The following is a 22277-nucleotide window of genomic DNA, read 5'->3' as shown; positions in this document are numbered from 1 at the left end:
TGTTCTCCCCGTGTTTGCGTGGGTTTCCTCCGGGTTCTCCGGTTTCCTCCCACATTCCAAAGACATACTGACAGGGAATTTAGATTGTGAGCCCCAATGGGGACAGTGATGATAATGTGTGTAAAGCGCTGCGGAATATGTTAGCGCTATATAAAAATAAAAAAATAAAGATTATTAAATGTGTACCAATAAGCTGTAGATTGAGTTGCAAGTTAGTACAAGTTCATCAACTTAAAAATATAACAAGAAACACAGAAACTACACGGCACTTTAATCAGTGTCTTTTCCTGAGCAATTTGTAGAACTACATCAATATGCTTTGACAGATAAAAAAAAAGGTTGGAAATATCAATATTTTAGGACAAGTTATGGCTAAATGGGTTAGTAAGTGTTATTCTTATTATAGTGGCGTGTAGAAGAGGATCCAACTTCACGGACTAAAAACGTTATTTATTGGTGAATGAAATCAATTACACAAGTGAGGGTTAAAATATATGATGATCTAAGTGTTTCAGGGGTTATCCATCATGATAGCACTGCTGCCACTATGGTACGTTTAAATAGTCGGTCTTTCAGGAACGTACCATAGCGGCAGCAGCGCCATCATGATTAAGGGTGGATAACCCATGAAACACGTAGACTGCCAGATCATCCAGTCATGGAATCTTCACCTACTTTTGGAATGGATTTCATTCACCAACAAAGAAAGTTTTCAGCCCATAAAGCCGGATCCTTCTCTTCATGCTATTTGAGTACGTGCAAGCAAAAACACCTTCGTCCCCCAGACTATGAGGAGTATTCGTTACGGTGAGCTGGACTTTTTCCATGGTTATTCTTATCATGTACCTCTCTGAGGGTACACCAAATCTTACTACTATAAAACATAGTTTATACTACCACCCTAGCTTCCTAAAATGGCAACAGTATAAATTACTGTCTTGAGCTCTCTGGCGGGCTCGCTACAATTGGCTTTCTTCCACGTTGAGAACATGGTGCATTTTTTGAAAGTGTTCTTTGTGTATTTCTAAACTTGGGGCTGTTCTGCATACTTAATAAACGAGAACCGCTGGAGAGAACTTCCAGCTGCTTATGATCTAATCCTTCACTCCCCCAGCTCCCCCCCAATATATCCAGCCAAAGAGCTAGGGATTGCTGTAAGCATGACTCCGAAATAAACGCCATGTGACTGTAGAAAATGTAATATTAAAACTTCTGGGCATGTGATCTGATAGTGATCCTTTGTGTCTTCCCAATCTACCACCATTGCCAGCAGGCAGACCAGTAAGATCTCACTAAGGGCTCGCTCCCACTTGCGATTAAATCGGACGAATGCAATCAGATTAAAAATCGAATTGCATTTCTACCAAATTTAATCCTATGCTTGTGTTCCCAGTGGTGTCCTTTTTTCCCCCCGCTCAGATCAGAGGAAAAAAAAGACACCATGCTGCAATTGTACGCAAACTCAGATTGCACACACCAATGTAAGTCTATGGGTGCGTGTGAAACATCGCACTGCACTCGGATATAACCAGAGAGCAGTGCGATTTCCGACGATTGCGGCAACGGAGAAGATGGGAAATTAATTTCTCCGTCTCCTCCGCAGCTGTGCTCAGATTCTCTGACGTGAGAGCGTACACGGACACTCGAATCATGCTCGCAGCAGAAGCCAACAGTGTCAGTAACATATCACATCCCATGCTCTTGCATCAGATGTGATACCCTAATGATAACTCCAAGTAATGCAATTGTTACTACACAACTGCATTCAAAATAAATAAAAAAAAGACACCGGCACGCTCTTCCTAACATAACAGTGTTAGCAGATAATTGTATTACCCAAAAGATAACTTTTAAAACAAGGAGTTCCTCCATTATGTTTCCTGGAAACGTATGTAAAAAAAACTAACTGCTAGGAGTCAATTTCTCCTTCACTAGCAGCACTGATGAGACAATGTCAGAAGCTTTGGGCAAATGCCCAAGATGGTAATGACTAGTTAGTTAGTTTCAACTTTATCCGATTTTCAATTGTTCTTTTAAAAAGCAAATGCAGATGTAATAAGAAAAGAAAAACACATTAATTACGGTATTTACCCCTGAGGATCCTGAGCTAACCTTCCACTAGTGCTGCCTGTCTTTGTTTACAGGGCTCAATACCATGCGGGCTGTCAACATGGCTCCCAGCATTGAGTGGTAATGTAGTATGGTAGGTTACTGTGGAAGCCACTAATTGCTAAAGACAGGGAGCAAGCACCAATGGAGGGTATGTGGTGGGTCAATTGGGTGGGAGGAGACAGGCAAGAAGTGATTCTTTTCATTAAATCGGAAGCGGTCATTAAAAAAAAAAAAAATTACAGTATGTGAGCATGTACTAAAATAGCTCTTTAAACAGGATCTCACAGCTCTTCAAATAGGTCTTAGACCTGTATATGTCATAAATGGAGATAAGAGCATGAAGAAATTTTAGAATAATTGAATTCTACTAAAGTTTTACAAAAATCCACATTCTCCAAAACACGGATTTTTCTGCAATTCCCTGAGGAGCGTATTCAGCATTATTTTGGCAGCTGGACACCCTTTTTGGGAATGATAAAGAGCCATCAACAATCCTTATACCCACGTTGCTGCTTCCCTCTCCAGCCACTCACACTAGAATCCCTGGGCCTCTCGAGCTTTGCCAGGACCTCTGGCTTTCGCAAGACACGGGAAGGTATATGCATGGAAGATCTCAGCAAACTTCATGACCTTCTGCCCATTTGTGCAGAACCCTTCCAGCGCGAGCGTCGAAAGATCAGAAGATGCTACAAGAACTGGAGGGGTGACAGTGAGGGTCCGGAAATGTGTTTTTATATATTTTTTTTAACCTATATCATTTAGTTATGTTCTATGGTCTGGAGAGATCCCTGAACATAATTAAAGCCACAGAATAGAGAAGCCGTGTATACAGGCGATTTCTGGCAGAGTAGCTCAGCTCTCATCATGAAGCATTCCTTTTCTCCACTCTTATCTGGAATGAGATCGTTACCTCCTTAAATTTGTCCATCTCGTTCTGCAATACTTGTTTGGCTAGGTCTGTTTCGATCAGCCGTTGACGCAGCTCCTCATTCTCCTCCTCCAGCTTAATCCTCTTCTTCTCCACCGCTTCCAGCTCATTATGGAGACGTATAGAGACATCTTTAGCCACCTATTCAAAAGATTGAGAATCGGTTAACAAGGAAGGCAATGTGTTACTATACATGACACTGTATTAAAAGGGACGCTGGAGAGGCCACAGCATGTTTATACTCTAGCACCGGTGTGTATGTGCGGGGTTCATAGCAGCCAGATGTCCCACCACCAAATTATGGATTAGAAGTCAATGCATAAGGTAGAAAAACAACCAGTCACTTATATTTAGCCTCCACCCTCTAACCAGAGTGAAATATTAAGTATTTTTTCTCCCATTTGTATACACTATGGGGTTGCATTAGGCTACTTTCACACATCAGGTTTTTTGTTTCAGGCTAAATCCGGCGAATGTTGGAAAAACTGGATCCGGGGCAGATTGTGAAAAACTGATGCGATGGATCCGTTTTTTTTTTACAGATCCGGCTAGCCTATCTAGATTATTGGATAAAAAAAAAAGTTTGGAGCATGCTCAGTTTAAAAAACCAGATCAGGCTGCCGGATCCGCCTTTTTCCGGATCCAACACCTTCCGGCTCTCATTCTAGCACACAGCCGGAAGCGCCGGATCCGGCGCTTCAAGCTTTTTTGCTGGAGACAAAAAACGTTGCAGTGGACTTTTTTCCAGAAACCGGAAGCGGCAGGTTTGCCAGATCCGGCGAAAACCGGATGAAACGCAATTTCATCCGGTGCAATCCGGCACTAATACAAGTCTATGGGGAAAAAAACCTGATCTGGCGACAACATTCGCCTGATCCGGTTTTTTGAAATTTAGCCGGATTTAGCCTGACGGCCAAAACCTGATGTGTGAAAGTAGCCTTAATGGTTATGGACCAATATCCTATCGCTCAATGTGCACGCATTAGATGAGGAGACAGCGCTGTTCATATCATAGCCAAGCCAACAATGATATGCAAAACGCAGCTCATGTAATCACTTCCCACAGAGTTGCCGCTTGTCATTTTCCATGAGTCATCTCCTCATTTCCATCTTAAAAAGAGTGTATTCTTTGTTCACTGTTTTCTGGGAGAAGGAAACAAGGAGGCATGCAAATACACAGACCTCATATCATAGGTAAATTAAAAGGATAACAAAAAATACAATAATGGAATTCATTTAATGCTTTGTAACCTTCGGAATGCATGTTTAATACACAGTAAAAGGTCAGAACTAGCCTCAACGTCATATCATCAGCATCCCACTCCTTAGGAATCCTACTGACACCAAGACACAGAGCAGAGTGTGCTGGGAGTCCACTGTGGGCCTGGACAGTGCGCGGAATGCCAGCACATAGCGGGAGGAGTACTGGGCTTTCCTGCTGGCGCGCAGCTCGCGGATGATGAAATAGACTGCAATCCCAGTTCTCCAGCTGTACAGTAATTGTGAAGAGATGTTGGTGCATACAGCTGGATTATAGGCCTACACGTGCTTCAATCCATTATTGCTCCCTTCCCTATTTTTAGGGAAGTTACCAGTTTCTGGAAAAGCTGGGCCACAACCAATATGGCAACTGCAGAGATTGTCCAACCTTCTCATACTTTTGAATAACAAACTACTTAGTTATGTAAGAAAACATCGCAGACAACCCCTTTAATGTTTTGTGGGCCAGGCATGGGGATGTATCCTTACCAAGTAGTCTGCTATTCTAAAGTATGGGAAGGTTGGACAATCTCTGCAATTGCCATATTGGTTGTGACCCAGCATTTCCAGAAACAGTTAACTTCCCTAAAAATAGAGAAGGGAGCAATCGTTATTAATCGTTATTAAAGTCAACTCTCTCTCTCTCTATATATATATAAAAAAATTCTACGAAAAATGTCATTATGAATATATACCTTTAAATTAGCACATCATTTTGTCTATGGAGGTAATCACTATAGTACATATAAATGGCAGCTGTCTTATGAAAGAAACCTGTCCTAACAATGATAAAAGGAAGAGGGAAGCTTCTGAGCATGTGCAGTAGGAAGCTCCACTGCTGTTATACTATATAACACATACAGGTCCTTCTCAAAAAATTAGCATATAGTGTTAAATTTCATTATTTACCATAATGTAATGATTACAATTAAACTTTCATATATTATAGATTCATTATCCACCAACTGAAATTTGTCAGGTCTTTTATTGTTTTAATACTGATGATTTTGGCATACAACTCCTGATAACCCAAAAAACCTGTCTCAATAAATTAGCATATTTCACCCATCCAATCAAATAAAAGTGTTTTTTAATAACAAACAAAAAAACCAACAAATAATAATGTTCAGTTATGCACTCAATACTTGGTCGGGAATCCTTTGGCAGAAATGACTGCTTCAATGCGGCGTGGCATGGAGGCAATCAGCCTGTGACACTGCTGAGATGTTATGGAGGCCCAGGATGCTTCAATAGCGGCCTTAAGCTCATCCAGAGTGTTGGGTCTTGCGTGTCTCAACTTTCTCTTCACAATATCCCACAGATTCTCTATGGGGTTCAGGTCAGGAGAGTTGGCAGGCCAATTGAGCACAGTAATACCATGGTCAGTAAACCATTTACCAGTGGTTTTGGCACTGTGAGCAGGTGCCAGGTCGTGCTGAAAAATGAAATCTTCATCTCCATAAAGCATTTCAGCCGATGGAAGCATGAAGTGCTCCAAAATCTCCTGATAGCTAGCTGCATTGACCCTGCCCTTGATGAAACACAGTGGACCAACACCAGCAGCTGACATGGCACCCCACACCATCACTGACTGTGGGTACTTGACACTGGACTTCAGGCATTTTGGCATTTCCTTCTCCCCAGTCTTCCTCCAGACTCTGGCACCTTGATTTCCGAATGACATGCAAAATTTGCTTTCATCAGAAAAAAGTACTTGGGACCACTTAGCAACAGTCCAGTGCTGCTTCTCTGTAGCTCAAAAGTGGCTTTACCTGGGGAATGCGGCACCTGTAGCCCATTTCCTGCACACGCCTGTGCACGGTGGCTCTGGATGTTTCCACACCAGACTCAGTCCACTGCTTCCTCAGGTTCCCCAAGGTCTGGAATCGGTCCTTCTCCACAATCTTCCTCAGGGTCCGGTCTCCTCTTCTCGTTGTACAGCGTTTTCTGCCACATTGTTTCCTTCCAACAGACTTACCATTGAGGTGCCTTGATACAGCACTCTGGGAACAGCCTATTTGTTGAGAAATTTCTTTCTGGGTCTTACCCTCTTGCTTGAGGGTGTCAATGATGGCCTTCTTGACATCTGTCAGGTCGCTAGTCTTACCCATGATGGAGGTTTTGAGTAATGAACCAGGCAGGGAGTTTATAAAAGCCTCAGGTATCTTTTGCATGTGTTTAGAGTTAATTTGTTGATTCAGAAGATTAGGGTAATAGGTCGTTTAGAGAACCTTTTCTTGATATGCTAATTTATTGAGACAGGTTTTTTGGGTTATCAGGAGTTGTATGCCAAAATCATCAGTATTAAAACAATAAAAGACCTGACAAATTTCAGTTGGTGGATAATGAATCTATAATATATGAAAGTTTAATTGTAATCATTACATTATGGTAAATAATGAAATTTAACACTATATGCTAATTTTTTGAGAAGGACCTGTATTGTCAAGCTCTCTCCAGGTCACAGCAGCACAGCGTTCCACTGCACATGCTCAACAGCAGGTTTCTGTAAGTGTAAGGCTGGGGGTCACGCGAGCGAATATTCTCTCTTGCAAGAAAATCGGACTTATTATACTACTGACATTCGGATCAAACTATATCACAGTTTCATCTGAGTGTCACATTAGTGTCATCAAATTCTTTTTCTTGAGAGAATTGCAGCACAGGTGCGGAGAGGACGGAGAACAAAATTTCTCCATCTTCTCCATTGACTAAGTGCAAGTACATCAGACTGCACTTGGATGACATCCGAATGCAGTTCAATTTTTCACTCGCACCCAAAGACTTGAATGGGCGAGTGCGATCCGATCATCACAGGCACTCGCAGCATGATGGCACTGTTTTCTCATGCCGCATCGGCATGACAAGAAGGAAAAAAATTGCAGCTTTGCTCTGCGTCACTGAATAACATTGATTGACTGACAGCTGTCTCTGTATCCACACTTATGCAAAGACAGCCATCAATCACTAATACGACCGCCCACTGGACCCAAAATCCCAGAAACAGCAGAGGATTGAATCATTAAAACACAAGTTATACTGAATCTTTTCTCACAAAAACATATATTAACCTCCTCCACTCACCCTGCTCTAACATGGTGCCTGCAGATTGAACGGGGCATAATCATGGTGCCAGGTTCCTTCTCCTCCGTTCATATGTAGGAAGATGTGCTTCACTAGTGCAGCTTAGATACCAGAAGCGCTGAAGTAAGAAATGGCAGATGAGACTTCGAAGAACACGGTCTTTGTGAATGGCCATATATTGTATAGAATGCCTCCTATTACCGGAGGAGCTACTTAAAACAGGTAGGTTACAGATTAACCCCTTCTTGACATGGTCAATTTCCAGGATAACCTGCTCCACCCAAAGAGTCGCCCCCTGCTGTACGTGCGGTGATTCCAGATGTGTTCAATGAGCCAAGAGGAATCACCGCATTGTATTCATTAACTGTGGTATTATTCTTGAGAAGACGGAGCGTCTCCGCAAGATAATAGGCATGCTGCGGTCTATAAAAACGCACCGCATGTCCGGATATGGCCATGCGCACATAGTGGAGACAGGATTTCATAAAATTCCCTCCATTATGCTGGACGCTGCGGCCGATACTGAAGGTTTCCTGAACTTGGAACCATACCCTAAAAGACACTTTTTTGTGCAAAAATAAGTTTTTGCATTGCCACATTTTGAGAGCTATAATTTGTCCATATTTCTGTGAGAGCTTGTTGACGGTTTTTGATGACCTTCTATTCTGAGGTTTAGGAGTCCAAAAGAAGAAAAAGCCGGATTACGTACCGGTAATGCTCTTTTAATGAGTCCACGACAGCACCCCACATGAGAGAGAGGGATCCGCCCATAGGAACAGGAAACCTACAGAATAAAAGGAGGCGGTCCCCTCTCCTCCTCAGTTTAGTTACAGAGTATAAAAAGGGAACCGCAAAAGTGTTAGTATTCATTCTTATTCAGTCACATAAATTTCTTAACTCTATACAACCATTATTTGTGACCTTAAAGGAAAGAGCTGTGCATAATTTAGGGAGGGTAATACATGGGTGCTGTCGTGGACTCATTAAAAGAGCATTACCGGTACGTAATCCGGCTTTTTACCCTTCGCCACGACAGCACCCCACATGAGAGATTTTCAGAGAGTCATTATTTGGGTGGGATTACTGTATTAAGAACAGCTCTACCAAAGGTCAGATCAGAAGACGTGGACAGATCAAGTCTATAATGGTTGTAGAAGGTAGAAATTGTAGACCAAGTTGCAGCCTTACATATTAAATGGATCGGTACATCTGCTTGTTCCGCCCAGGAGGAAGCCATGGCTCGTGTTGAGTGCGCTTTTATACCCACTGGAGGAATCTCGCCTTTTGACGTATAGGCCAAGCAGATAGCATCTCTGATCCACCGAGATATGGTAGCTCTCGTGACCCCATGTCCTTTCTTGTGGCCCTGAAAGGAGATAAACAGAGCCCTACTCTCCCTCCATGTCTGACACCTTTCTATATAAGTCAGGATGGCTCTTCTGACATCTAAGGTGTGGAACTTATGTTGTTCTGGAGTTACAGGTGAATCAAAAAAGGAAGGGAGAAATATTTCTTGTGACCTGTGGTAGGTGGACGCTACCTTAGGGAGGGGTCTGGTTTCAGGACTATCCGATCATGAAATATCAGTAAGAAAGGTGGGTCTACTGATAGGGCCTGGATGTCACTAACCCGTCTAGCTGAGGTTAGGGCTACTAGTAAGGCTACTTTATATGTTAGGATTTTTAAAGGTATTGAATCTAATGGTTCAAATGGAGAGCTTGTTAAGGCCTCTAATACTAGATTTAAATCCCACGGAGGTAGACGGGGAATATGGACCGGTTTACTACGTTCACAAGATTTTATGAATCTGGAGATCCACCTATTAGCTGCTATATTGCATCCATATAGGGCTCCTAATGCCGAGACCTGAACTCTTAAGGTATTTACAGATAGTCCTAACTCTCGGCCTTTTTGCAAGAACTCTAGGATAGGTGTGAGTGGAACTTGCTTAGTGAACGGTACCGTGTAGAAGTCTAAAAATTTATTCCATACCCTACTATATATTAGGGTGGTAGATCTTTTCCTGCTCAATAAGAGGGTGTTTACTAGTTCTGTTGAGAACCCTCTGGAACTTAATAGTTGCCTCTCAAATTCCACGCCGTCAAGTGAAGACCTTTCACTTGCGGGTGGAAAAAGGGGCCTTGGTACAGCAGCTCCTTGTCTGATGGGAGAATCCAAGGATCGCATAGGCACATGGTCTGGAGACAAGAGAACCATGGTCTTTTCGGCCAGAATGGTGCAATGAGGATTACTCTTGCCTGTTCCCTCCTGATCTTTCTGATCACTAGAGGAATCAGAGACATTGGAGGAAAGGCATATGCCAGTCTGAACCGCCAAGGATGGTGGAGAGAGTCCAATATATCTGGGTGATCCCTGGTGTTCAGGGAAGCGAACCTTTGTACTTGCCGGTTGTCTCTTGTGGCAAATAGGTCGATTTGTGGTATCCCCCATGCTTCTGTTATCCTTCTGAATATGGATTTGTTTAAGGTCCATTCTCCTTGACGCAACTCGTTTCTGCTGAGGTAGTCTGCCCTGATGTTCTCTACACCTTTGATGTGCAGGGCTGTTAAGGATGTTAGATGAGCCTCTGCCAGCTGAAAGATGTTTGCAGCTATGGTCATCAGACTTCCTGACTTTGTACCACCCTGACGGTTCAAGTATGCCACTGCGGTGGAATTGTCTGAGTAAATTCTTACATTTGTTCCATGAATCTGCGGAAGAAAATGATATAAGGCACATTCTATTGCTTTTAACTCCTTCCAGTTGGAGGAACATATTAATTCTGTCTGATCCCAAGTATTTTGGGCCAGATTGTCTTCCATATGTGCTCCCCACCCAATAGGGCTGGCGTCGGTGGTAATTATTTTAGACGGGTCTATTATCCATGGCACACCCCGTGATAGGTGGTCCATGTCTAGCCACCAGGATAGTGATTCTAAGACATTACTGGAAAGAGTTATTCTACTTTCTAGATAACCGTCTTTCCCCTGAGCCGACAATACTTCGTACTGCAATTGACGGGTATGGAATTGTGCCCAAGGTACAGCAGGGATACATGATGATAATGACCCCAGTAAGGACATGGCCTTTCTTAGTGTCATGTAGGGTTTGCGTATTGCGTCTGATACCTTTGATTGTATAGTCAACCTCTTTGACTGAGGAAGAAAGCATTTCTGACTTACGGAGTCTAGCTGGATTCCTAGAAATGTCTGAACGGTTTCTGGATTCAGCCGAGATTTTTCGAAGTTGACGATCCAACCTAACTCCTGTAGGGACGAGATCGTATTAGATAAACGAGTTTTACATTGAAGTGCAGAGCTTCCTACCACTAGAAAGTCATCTAGGTAGGGTATTATCAAGGTATCTCGTTGGCGTAGATGAGCCATCACTTCTAGTATCACCTTAGTGAAGACGCGGGGAGCCATAGAAAGCCCAAATGGCATTGCAACATACTGAAAGTGACGAACCTTTCCCTCCAGGGTGACTGCTACCCTTAGGTACTGCTGATGTTCGGCATGTATGGGAAGATGGTAATAGGCGTCCTTTAAGTCTATTCCGGCCATGACACACCTAGGGAATAAGAGTTTTATGGTAGAACTAATGGATTCCATTTTGAAGGTATGATTACGCAGGAAAGAATTTAATTTTTTAAGATTTATGATGGTTCTAAATGAACCATCTGGTTTATTAATCAGGAATAAAGGGGAGTAGAACCCTTTCCCTTTTTGATCCTGGGGAACTTCTATCAGGACTTTTTTAGATAGAAGAGATAGGATCTCTATTTCTAGAGCCCTCTGTTGGTCCTGACCTTTTGGAGATGTTATTATGAAGGAATCCCAAGGGATTCGATCAAATTCTAATTTAAGGCCGTATTGCACAATGTCCAGAATCCACTGGCTGGATGTTATCTGTTCCCATTGGGGAAGAAAAAATTTTAATCTGCCGCCTACTTCCTGGTTAGCGGTATTTACGTCTCGGATTATGGGACCCGCTAAAAAAGGCACCTTTTTGCTTTGGGTCCTTCGACTCCCATCGCTCTCTTTGTTCAAGCGGCTTGTTCCTAGTAAAGGGGCGTCTCCTGAAGGCTCTCCTGTAGGATGGGAGATATTGGTTAGGGAAGCCTTTCTTCCTTTCACCTGCTTTATTCAGGAGTTCATCCAGCGTCTTCCCAAAAAGGAACTCACCCTGACAGGGAATCGCACAAAGTTTCGCTTTAGCTTGTGCGTCCCCCTTCCAATTCTTTAGCCAGAGTGCACGCCGGGCTGTGTTGACTAGGCCGGCTGACCTGGCTGCAAGACGTAGCGAGTCCACTGAGGCATCAGCTAGGAATGCTACTGCTTCTTTAATTTGAGGTAATTTCAGCAGGATAGATTCCCTCGAAGTTTTGCCTCTAATCTGTTCCTCCAATTGCTCCGTCCATACTAGTAGAGATCTTGCAGTACAGGTACTAGATATGGCGGGCCTGAACGCCCCCGTATTGACTTCCCATGACCTCTTTAGTAAAGCTTCTGCTTTACGGTCCAGCGGGTCTGTCAGGACCCCTGAATCCTCCACTGGTAGGACCGACTGTTTGGTTGTGGAGGCTACCGCAGCATCAACTTTCGGCACCTTTGACCAGGTGTTTAGGTCTTCATCGCTGAAGGGATAGCGCCTTTTAGAGGATGATGGTAAAAACCCTCTATTCTGCTTGTCCCACTCCTTTTTAACAATATCTTTGATGGTTTGTATGACGGGGAAGGACCTACGTTTCCTCTGTCCTAACCCCGCAAACATTATGTCCTGTGCTGATTTCTTTTCTTTCCCATCTGGGCACCCCATCGTGCTCCTGACAGATTTTATTAAATTGTCCACATTACTGTTGGGAAGACAAAGTCCCCCTTCAGTCTCGGATGAGCTCGGCTGAGATCCCTCTTCGTCTGAAGATATACATACACCCTCTGACTCCGAACTAACCGGAGACCGGGACCTGCTAGGCTGACGGGTACTGGCGCTACTTGTCTGCGCCAAACCCTGCATCTCTTCTCGGATAATAGCTCTGACATCTGAGGGAGTCATGATATTTTCCTGCCGTAGAGTTTGCATGATACACTCCGCACACAGTTTTTTGGCATAATCATCCGGGAGGGGCTGCGTACATAAAGCACACTCTTTATGCTTAGATTTGTGTGTCCTTTTCTTAGTCTAGAGGAAGGATACAGGAGGAACATATATCAGCATATAGGAAGAGACTGTTTCAAAAACTCACCCAGTGAAGCTGACAGGTACCGGTTCTGGAGGCGGAATTCGTTTGGTGGTAGAACTCTTCTCTGGAGGTCGGCCACCACTCTTTGTGCTGCTCCTCGTGCTTCTCTCCCTGCTGGGAGAGCGCTGTTGCACTGCGGGCAGGTGCGCTTCGTCGGCCGGTGAAGCTATTTCACACACACCGGCCCGACGCTAGCGCTGCATTTTTAAAACTGCCGCCCATTCTCCTGCCTCCCCGGACCAACCCGGAAGTGCTCCCGCGACTTCCGGGTTAGACGCGCCGCTCTCACTCACCATGCGGCAGCCGGAGGCTATTAAGCCGGCCGCTGCAGCGCGCGCGTCCTCACAGTGCCGGCCGGACCTACGGTGACCGGACCCGGACCGTGAATGTTTGGCCAGACGAGGGGGGAGGCTGCAAGCAGGGGCTCCCCCGCCGCTGCTTCTGGTACCGCAGCCCCTGCCGTTCCCACAGAAACCGGGGCAGGCGGGTGCATGGCCCAGGGATCCTCTTCATCTGTAGGTAAGGCTTTTTTCACACTAGCGTCGGAATCTCCCCGTCGCAATGCGTCGGGGAGAGATTCCGACGCTAGCGTTTAACGCTTTGCACAATGGGTGCAGCGGATGCATTTTTCCGGCGCATCCGCTGCCCCATTGTAATGTGCGGGGAGGTAGGGGCGGAGTTCCGGCCGCGCATGCGCGGTCGGAAAAAGCGGTCCGTCGGGAGAAAAAAACGTTACATGTAGGGTTTTTTTTTCCCGACGGTCCGCCAAAGCACGACGCATCCGTCGCAAGACGGATGCGAAGTGTGCAAATCCGTCGCCAATAGAAGTCTATGGGGAAAAAACGCATCCTGCAAGCACTTTTGCAGGATGCGTTTTTTCTGCAAAACGACGCATTGTGACGGATTTACAAAAAACGCTAGTGTGAAAGTACCCTAAGCCGGGTCCCTGTAGGAACAGGAAACCTAAACTGAGGAGGAGAGGGGACCGCCTCCTTTTATTCTGTAGGTTTCCTGTTCCTATGGGCGGATCCCTCTCTCTCATGTGGGGTGCTGTCGTGGCGAAGGGTAAAATCCAGCAATTCAGGAATTGTTTATTTGTTTTTTGTTTTCTTCCGTGTGTGGTAAAATTTATATGGCCGCTTTATTCTTCTGGACAGTATGTTTACAGCGATATCACATTTATATAATTTACGTTTTGGCGGCTTTTTACACAAACTATTTCATAGATAAAATAATTATTTTTGCATCGCTGTTCTAAGAGTTATAATTTTGTATTTTTCCTCTGATGGAGCTGTGTGGTGGCTTTTTTTTCAGCAATGTTCAGTAATGGGAAAGTGTCTTCACTGATTACAGATTTTACCTCAGAATTTTAATAACTGATCAATTTTGGCAGAGAAAAAAGCAGTTGATTTCTCTGATAAGATATATTACAAAGTTGCTAACATAGAAAAAACTCAGAAAAAATACATACCACGAGATACGGCCTTCCCAAAACCCTGTCTGATGACAAATGCACACTTAGCAGGATGCAGCAGGCCTCCACTGATAAAGGCTAGGGGCGGCACAGGTGCAAACTACTTGATAAAAACAACCACCCCAACCAAACATTGCAGGGGTTGGCTGCCTAGCAGAAAAAATGCACATTGATATAACTCACATAGGACGCCAGTCACACTGATAGGTGCGGTGCACAGTGTCTGTATGCAACCTATTGATGACGCCCCTTGTATTAACAGGCGGGCTGCCCAGCACTAAAAAAATGCAGCGCACAGTGAAAGACGCCCCAGAAAAACCTAGCCAACATAAAGAGGCCTGGCCACATCCTGCAGAAAAGGATATTATATAGTGCAAAAAATGCATGCATATGATAAATGCATACACTATATGAGGTATTGGTTTAATATTTTGGCCAAAATAAAGTAAGACCGCAACCCAACGTCAAGGGTCCCCATAATATTGCGGGTCCTAACACTAATATCAAAAACAGCTAACATAGAAAAAACTCAGAAAAAATACATACCATACCATACAATTTTTCTGCTAGGCAGCCAACCCCTGCAATGTTTGGTTGGGGTGGTTGTTTTTATCAAGTAGTTTGCACCTGTGCCGCTCCTAGCCTTTATCAGTGGAGGCCTGCTGCATCCTGCTAAGTGTGCATTTGTCATCAGACAGGGTTTTGGGAAGGCCGTATCTCGTGGTATGTATATTACAAAGTTGCTTATTTTCAGGTGTATTATTGATTTGTGAAAAAAATTAAAACAATGGTTAGTCGTTAAGCACGGTTGTACGACAAATCAATGCGATCTGCCTTATAAATGGCAGCCATGATGCACATGTGAACAAAGCCTGAACATTCAAAAGCGAAGGTTTATATCTAGTAGACTATAACATGGATCTGGTGCTGGTTGTGTGTAAATAGTTTAATAATTATATGCTGGGAAAAAATGTGGTTCGCCACACTCAAGCAAATCTGAGAGGATCAGCGATAACCCTTTATGGCGGCCATTTGCTTTCCTCAACTTTAGAATGAGAGACTGCATGGAAAATGACCTATGATTGAAGATTAATGCCATCTTTACAATCAGTGTTTTGATTAAACTAGTAGAATTTCAAGGCATTTCAATGCAAAATTGACACACACCAGAAATGCATTTCTTCACTCAATAGTATCGTCCTGCCCTTCACTTTGACAGTTCGCACAGCACCGGCCTCCCGAATACTGAGTGTCTTTGATTGCAAGAAGCAGAAACTGGCAGTAGAAATGCAATGCAAATGGAAAATGGAGCCATGTGAAATCGGAAGGTTGAAGTCAGCAATGTAAACACAGGCCGGAGCCTGCCCAGAGTTGCTAGGCAACCAGGGCAGAGCCCCAGCTTCCTGCAATACACTGGAGACCGATATACTTCGCTCTTTACCAAGTGCAGAACAAGAGAACAGCACAACACGGAGGCCTCATGTATCAATGTGTCGGGAGGAAATCACATCGTATAGTCGCCATTGATACTGCCTGTTTGTGCTCATTGTCAGACTGAGGCAGCAACATCAATCGTGAGGAGAACTGGACATCGCGTGCAGCGTCTACATGTAACACTTATAACACACACCCAGCTTATTATCTCTATCCTCCTGATCTCCAAAACAGTATTTTCTGCATGAAGAATAGAAGACTGTTAGTCCACGTGTGCATGTAGAATATTTGGCGAGTTTTATACCTCCACATTTGTAAGCCAAAACCAGGAGTGGAACAATCCGAGAATAGAAACATGTGCACCAAGTCTGCATTTTTTTTTTTTACCCACTCCTGGTTTTGGCAATTACAGAGGTAAAAAACCCCTCACCAAATACTCACCGTGTGCACGTGGCCTTAGACAGCTAGATTTCTATGCACAGGAGCCTGTTGATGCCAACATGCCACCCCAGAGAAAGCACATAACATCAGTGCAGAGGTTAGGAGACAGAACAGAAGTAGAAAATCTTGTGATTTTCAAACTAGAAAGAGCACGAACTATAAAAACTACAGTCTTGGTGGTTTAGGTGTCAAAGTCTTTACACTAGGAACTTTATAACGCTATGTTTCATTATAAAAATGCTACGTGAAGCATTCACAGGCGAGCCAATATAGCCAAGGCCTAGTGGTAAAGGCCTGGCGAGCAGTACAAATATTTATAAAGCACCATCTTTTCAGATGCTGCTGCTGGTAATTGTTACATTATATACCCCCATTTAAACTAATGGATATCCATGTGATGCACGGACATGCTGGCTCCTTCTCCTATGGCGTGCATGCGCCCTTAAAGTGGTGGCACCTTCAGACATCACCACGGTCTACTAGTGTCTCTTCTCAATGCATTGCTGGCTAGGCACAAACCAGTCTCATTCTTCTTGCTGTACATTATATAAAACAAATTACTTCTAAAAAATATACATAACATTTTATTTTCTGTGATCAAGATTCCAGATTGTCTCTCAGTCAAACAAGCATTGAGCAGGTTAACATCCACTATACTTTGTTTCCCCAGAACAAAGCTGCCAAGTGTCTAGCAGCATTTCGTCGCTCTACATGCACTGTCAGCAGGTGAAGTCAGGAAAAATGAATAAGAATAAAAGATCAATCCAAAAATTCAGAGAGGTTGGAGAAGAAACATGCAACTATCTAACGAACAATTAAGTTTAATTATTACCTTGACATCTTGCTCGAGGGTACTGACGAGTTCACTATCCACCTGTCCGGTCTGTGCGACCCGTAGTCCTCTGCGCTCTGCCTTTTTCAGCCGGTACTGCAGGATTCGGCAGGTTTTGTGTACTTGCTCCAGCTGCTGCCGGAGTTCCTGAAGCTGGTAGACATCTTCTTCCATGTAGACATCCCTCATTTCCAGCATCTCTGATCTCAGCTCCTCGATCTCATCCTGCATGAATAACAAAAAGGTTACATATTAATATTTTAATTTAAACTATTATAACGGTGGTAGGTATCAAGGGACAGCTTGGTGTAGAGAAATCATTTTGATGAGCTAATAGAACCAGATGTTACTTTAAGTCTCATTTTCCTAGTGGCATGTCCAGTGACGATGGGGAAAAAAAAAAAAAAAAACGCCCACACAAATAACAATGTTTATATTAAATTAATATGACCAACATGAACTGATCTAAAATACAAAGTATGGAAATTGCAAGCTATTTTAGAAAAATGTGAATAGAACTCATATGTAGGATTTAGTGATGAGCGAATATACTCGTTACTTGAGATTTCTCGAGCACGCTCGGGGGTCCTCCGAGTATTTTTTAGTGCTCGGAGATTTAGTTTTTTTCGCCACAGCTGAATGATTTACAGCTACTAGCCTGCTTGATTACATGTGGGGATTCCCTAGCAACCAGGCAACCCCCACATGTACTTAGCCTGGCTAATAGCTGTAAATCATTCAGCTGAGGTGAGGAAAACTAAATCTCCAAACACTAACAAATACTCGGAGGACCCCCGAGCGTGCTCGAGAAATCTCAAGTAACGAGTATATTCGCTCATCACTAGTAGTACTACCATGCATCCGCATTCTAGCGATTGGGGCTGAGCTGCAATACAAAGCACAGTCTGTAGACCGGGGATGAAAAACAGTTTCCAGTCTGTGGGCCACACAGTCCGCTTGAACTAATCCCAAGGGGTGAAGTACAACTACCATCAGAGCCATTTGTGGCATATTCAGTGAATACAGCATAAATATATGATTGGATTGACTCCTAAAAGTGGTAGTGTCACCTATCAGGACAATCTGCTCTCCAGAAAGAAAGATCACACAAGCAGCTCCATCTATTGCAGTATATAGCTGCAGAAATAGCCAATTGTTTCATTATTCTTATAAAACTACTACATGAAGATAGACGCACCCCTCGTGGCCACCGATTTAGCTCACCTACTCCTATGTGATGATGGTCGTGGTGCTTTTTCTAGGGAAGCTATGGGTCAGAACCTTATTCCTTATCTAGAACAAGTTCTATGGAGCTGTCCCTTGACAATATGGCAGCCTCAAGGGTTCCTGCTTGACTGACAGTTTGGACCAGCAGCATCATTGCGCCGCTGCCCAGAACTATGCACTCACAATGCTGCTGTATACATACCACTTTGCCTCTGCTGCATTGGAGAAGCAACAAGGCACTACAATTGGCCAGTATTGGAAGCCAAAAATGGCAGCAGACTGATTCACTACTGGATTTACAAGTTCTCCCGAAAGAGCTTGTAAGCACTACACATGTAGTCGGCAAGGAGCCATAAAAGAATAAAAAGTATGAGCAAGTGAATTGCAAAGTTGCTAGTTTTTCCAAACACTCTGCAATATTACCCATTTAAGAAAACAGAAAAACTTTAATGATGAGTTTTCAAATGTTAGTGAGAGCAAGGAATTCTTGACTACATTTATGAAAACTGGCACAGACAAAAACAAAGGTGTTGCAGAACCAAGTGATCGGACACCATTTTCCATCTTTATGGTACAGGTCAAAAAGAGGATCAAACCACAAAAGAACACCACTGGTTATAAGCTCTAGCTATCACTCATATGCTCTGGTGCCCATGACAAATCCACCCCCTGACAGGCCTGTGCCCACAACAAGTCCACTTCATTCAAGTGGATTATTTGAGGCAGCACATATTCATTTGATAAATGGATCATAAAATTAATTAAAAAAAATAGAAGCAAGAATGGCAGAAGAGCGATGCTTTTCAGGCATGAACAAAAAACAAACAAACAGTAAAGTCTGTATATAAGACAACTCTGCACATTGCGCTCGGCTTTACCATGTCTGTTGGCGAGCCATTTCCCAAGCACCTGAACTCTATACAGAACCATGATCAAACACAAAGAGATTCAAGTCTAGGGTCAGGAAGGGGCTCTTCATGCATGGCGGAGTAGGAGCAAGAAAAGGAGAAGTGACAGCTTGAGAGGAGGCCCAGGCAGCTGTCCTACGCAGGCCGGCAGCCCCTCACCTCCCAGACAGGGACACTCTTTTTATTGTGGATTTGGCACCACACTAAAATTGTTGAATATGCCATTAAATAATTCAAAGGAGCCTGAAACTTCCACTGCCCATTTGCTCTGTAGTCATCAACTCTTCATTACATAAGTCACAGGGAGGAGAACCCACTATGATGGGATCACTAAACGGATACTTATTTCCTAAAAGTCACTGGCAGTAAACATGGTTACACCCAATGATCAAAATGAAAAAGAAGAGTGACAAACTGTTGCCGTCACTGCAAGCTCTACGTGGATAGTATATAGAAGTTTTAATCTTTATATTCTCTTATAACTGAATTGTGCTGCCCCTCTGTTATGCCTCTTACAAATTCAGAAGTATTTTGACATTAGGCCATTATTATTTTTTTCCATATCTGTAGAGAGTGTACAGGGACAAAGTTGACAGTGATGCGGATGGGTAACACTCAGAATTCAATTTGTTCACGTTTCCAGGAGGAACAACAAAAGAACACAGCTCTAAGAAAATATAAAGGGTTTATCTGTAATTATCATCTGGACTAATGCAGAATCAGTGGTGGCACTGTACAGAAGCTCCTGGATTTGGTCAGTTAGTCAATAGGATATTTTGATAGAACAGATGAGAAAGTCTTTTCCTAAAGGTGACGTGGTACCAATATTTTGGAGACCTCAACACTGGCATAATCCATACATACTAGAAATATTGAGGCTTTGTATGGAATGTAGAGAAGACGTGACTATTCCGAAGTTTGTCCTTCGCTCCGTACCATCACGCTCCTCACCATCCTGCCTCCTGATGGCTGATGGCAGCACTAACATATACAGATACTATCCTGCATAGATTCTCAACAAAAACGATTATGGAGGAAGCTTATCATATGAAAACAAGTCAAAACTTGTAGTGGAGAAATGTGAGGATATCTACTAGGGTCAATGGGCATGTGTTCAAAAGGCAGATGGTGCCATTTCCAAAGCAGACATAACCCCGGCTCTTTCCTGGTTATGAAGACTAATTATTATTATTATTTATTATTATAGCGCCATTTATTCCATGGCGCTTTACATGTAAAGCGGGGTATATATAATAAAATCAGGTGCAATAATCTTGAACAATACAAGTCACGACTGGTACATTATCTAATTCAATACCAACGCATGGCACAATTGTACCCGCTGGTGATCCTTTACCATCAGGCAGGAAAATTAAAAATATCTAACCGTACACGTCCCATTCATCGAGACCTCTTATCCACAGCACTATATCATTGCTATACATGGCACGTTCGGCTCTAAGTAAAATTGCATCTAGTGATAGGAAATTTATAGGCTTCCTACAGTGAATATGCATTTCATACAACAATGAGTTAAACCACATAAGGGCTTGTTCACACACTGGATTTTTCTGTGATGGGTGGGGGGGGGGGGAATGTAGGGGTACAAGGTACCAGCAGTGAGTGAAATTTCTGAAGTCTCGTTGCACATTCAGCTTGGCATTTGAGTTATCAAAGCAGATTTTTAAACCTGCAACATATCAATTATATCAGCATTTTGCACCCATTCAAATGCATGGGAATGGGGGGGAAATACTCCACATGCGTATTTTACACAGCATTTTTCCTGCCAACAATCTGATTTTTGCTGCAGAAAAATCAGCAAATACTCAACTTGTGCACATATTTGGTCACAGAAAGGAGATTCACTTGGCCATATACTTACCCTTCAGGAAAATGTAGCATTTATTATTGGCAGACCATTCCAATTAAAAGGTCAGTCCTAAAATCAGAAGTTGACCCTAGCCAATGGATTCATGTTAGCTTGCGGATCGTTGAGGGTCAGACTGCTGGGAACCCCAAAGATTCTGAAATTGAGGTTCTGCAGCCTTATCTTGGGAGTAGAAGAGCACATGAATGGTCTCAGTCTTTGGGACTGTTTGACAAAGCAGAGCTCCATTAGCTGTTTCTGGAAGTCCCATTGACAATAAATAGAGTAGAGACTGAATGTACACCGGCGCTTCATTCAAAACATGGTTGCACAGCCCCATTCTCTGGGCTCAACAGCCCCAATTTTGGGATTATGGGGGTCCCACAAGTCAGTCTCTCAGCAAGTTATCCTCTATCCCATGGATGGGGGATAATTAACGTTTTTGTTTTATTAATAATCTTTTAAAAGCTTAGCCTAGACTCCATGTCATAGGCCTCTCAATTAACCAAATCAGATCTCATGCTTTGCACTGATGAGTGGCAAATATCCAGAAACAAGCGACTGCAAATGGAGTTCCTGTTTAATCTTCTTATCCCATGTCATGTGGCAAGGCTTGTTAATTATGCGGATTACTACATCCAATAGGTGGCACTTTAGGTCCATTCCCCTTTTTCTCTAAAGACAATTTGCATATTTAAATTCGAAGAGGAGGATTGTGTGGCGAGAAATGTTCTCCTTATATAACCTGTCTCCCCAATGTAAATCTGTTAATGGGTTTTATATCAGCCCAGCCTGCATTGCATTAAGGAGCATCTTAGAGATATAGGGGTGTATGATGGGGGGGCTGATTGTGTGTTGCTGGACCACCAAGAAGAATCTGAAATGATGACATATACAATTCAATTTGTATCCCATACAATGTACAGGAGATATAGTGTAATATACAACACAATAGCAAAATCACTGCATAGTCTAAACTAATAATAGCTTTGACTTTCTAAAAAAGTTGATGGCAAAGAATGACCTCCTCCCCGATTATTACAAGAGCTAAAAACAAGACTTCATGCCTCAGATCTTGAGAATTAATAGAAAAGTTCAAAGACTGAGGAGAAAAATGCTGAGCACCACAAACAGAGGAAAAATGCATCCCCCCATGTCTAACTAGCATGAGGAAAGAGGAGGGCATGATGGAAGCTTTCAAGTACATGAGATCATATACAAAGCTCAGGAAGGAAGTGTGATTGCTAGAAGGAGCCATAGAACGAGGTCATGGGCAGAGAGCAGAAGGTGGGATACTCCACTAGTTATTTACATTCAGCAATATATGGAGGAGGAGGACAGTGGCCCATAGGCAAGATATACGAGTCTACAGGGTCTAAGAGGAATCCTGCATCCCTACAGAAGGACATGATTACCCTTTGTTGCAGGCTAATATAGAATAACAAACAGCTCTACTAGAGATTCA

The 22277-nt window shown here is 43.2% G+C and overlaps 1 protein-coding gene across 3 annotated transcripts in view; it reads right to left on the bottom strand.

Moving 5' to 3' along the window:
• The window catches only part of MTCL2 (microtubule crosslinking factor 2), a 120066-nt gene that overhangs the window by 84924 nt on the left and 12865 nt on the right, over positions 1-22277 (bottom strand). For all 3 annotated transcript variants that reach the window (XM_069752127.1, XM_069752129.1, XM_069752128.1), the window contains exons 2-3: positions 16808-17032; positions 3023-3181 (exon numbers count right to left, since the gene is read on the bottom strand). In XM_069752127.1, the coding sequence (XP_069608228.1) occupies positions 3023-3181; positions 16808-17032 (384 nt within the window). The remainder of the gene's footprint in view (positions 1-3022; positions 3182-16807; positions 17033-22277) is intronic.

This window comes from Ranitomeya imitator, chromosome 2 (genome assembly GCF_032444005.1).
Source record: "Ranitomeya imitator isolate aRanImi1 chromosome 2, aRanImi1.pri, whole genome shotgun sequence".
NCBI classification, from domain to species: Eukaryota; Metazoa; Chordata; class Amphibia; order Anura; family Dendrobatidae; genus Ranitomeya; species Ranitomeya imitator.
This window is presented reverse-complemented; position numbering and strand designations above follow the sequence as displayed.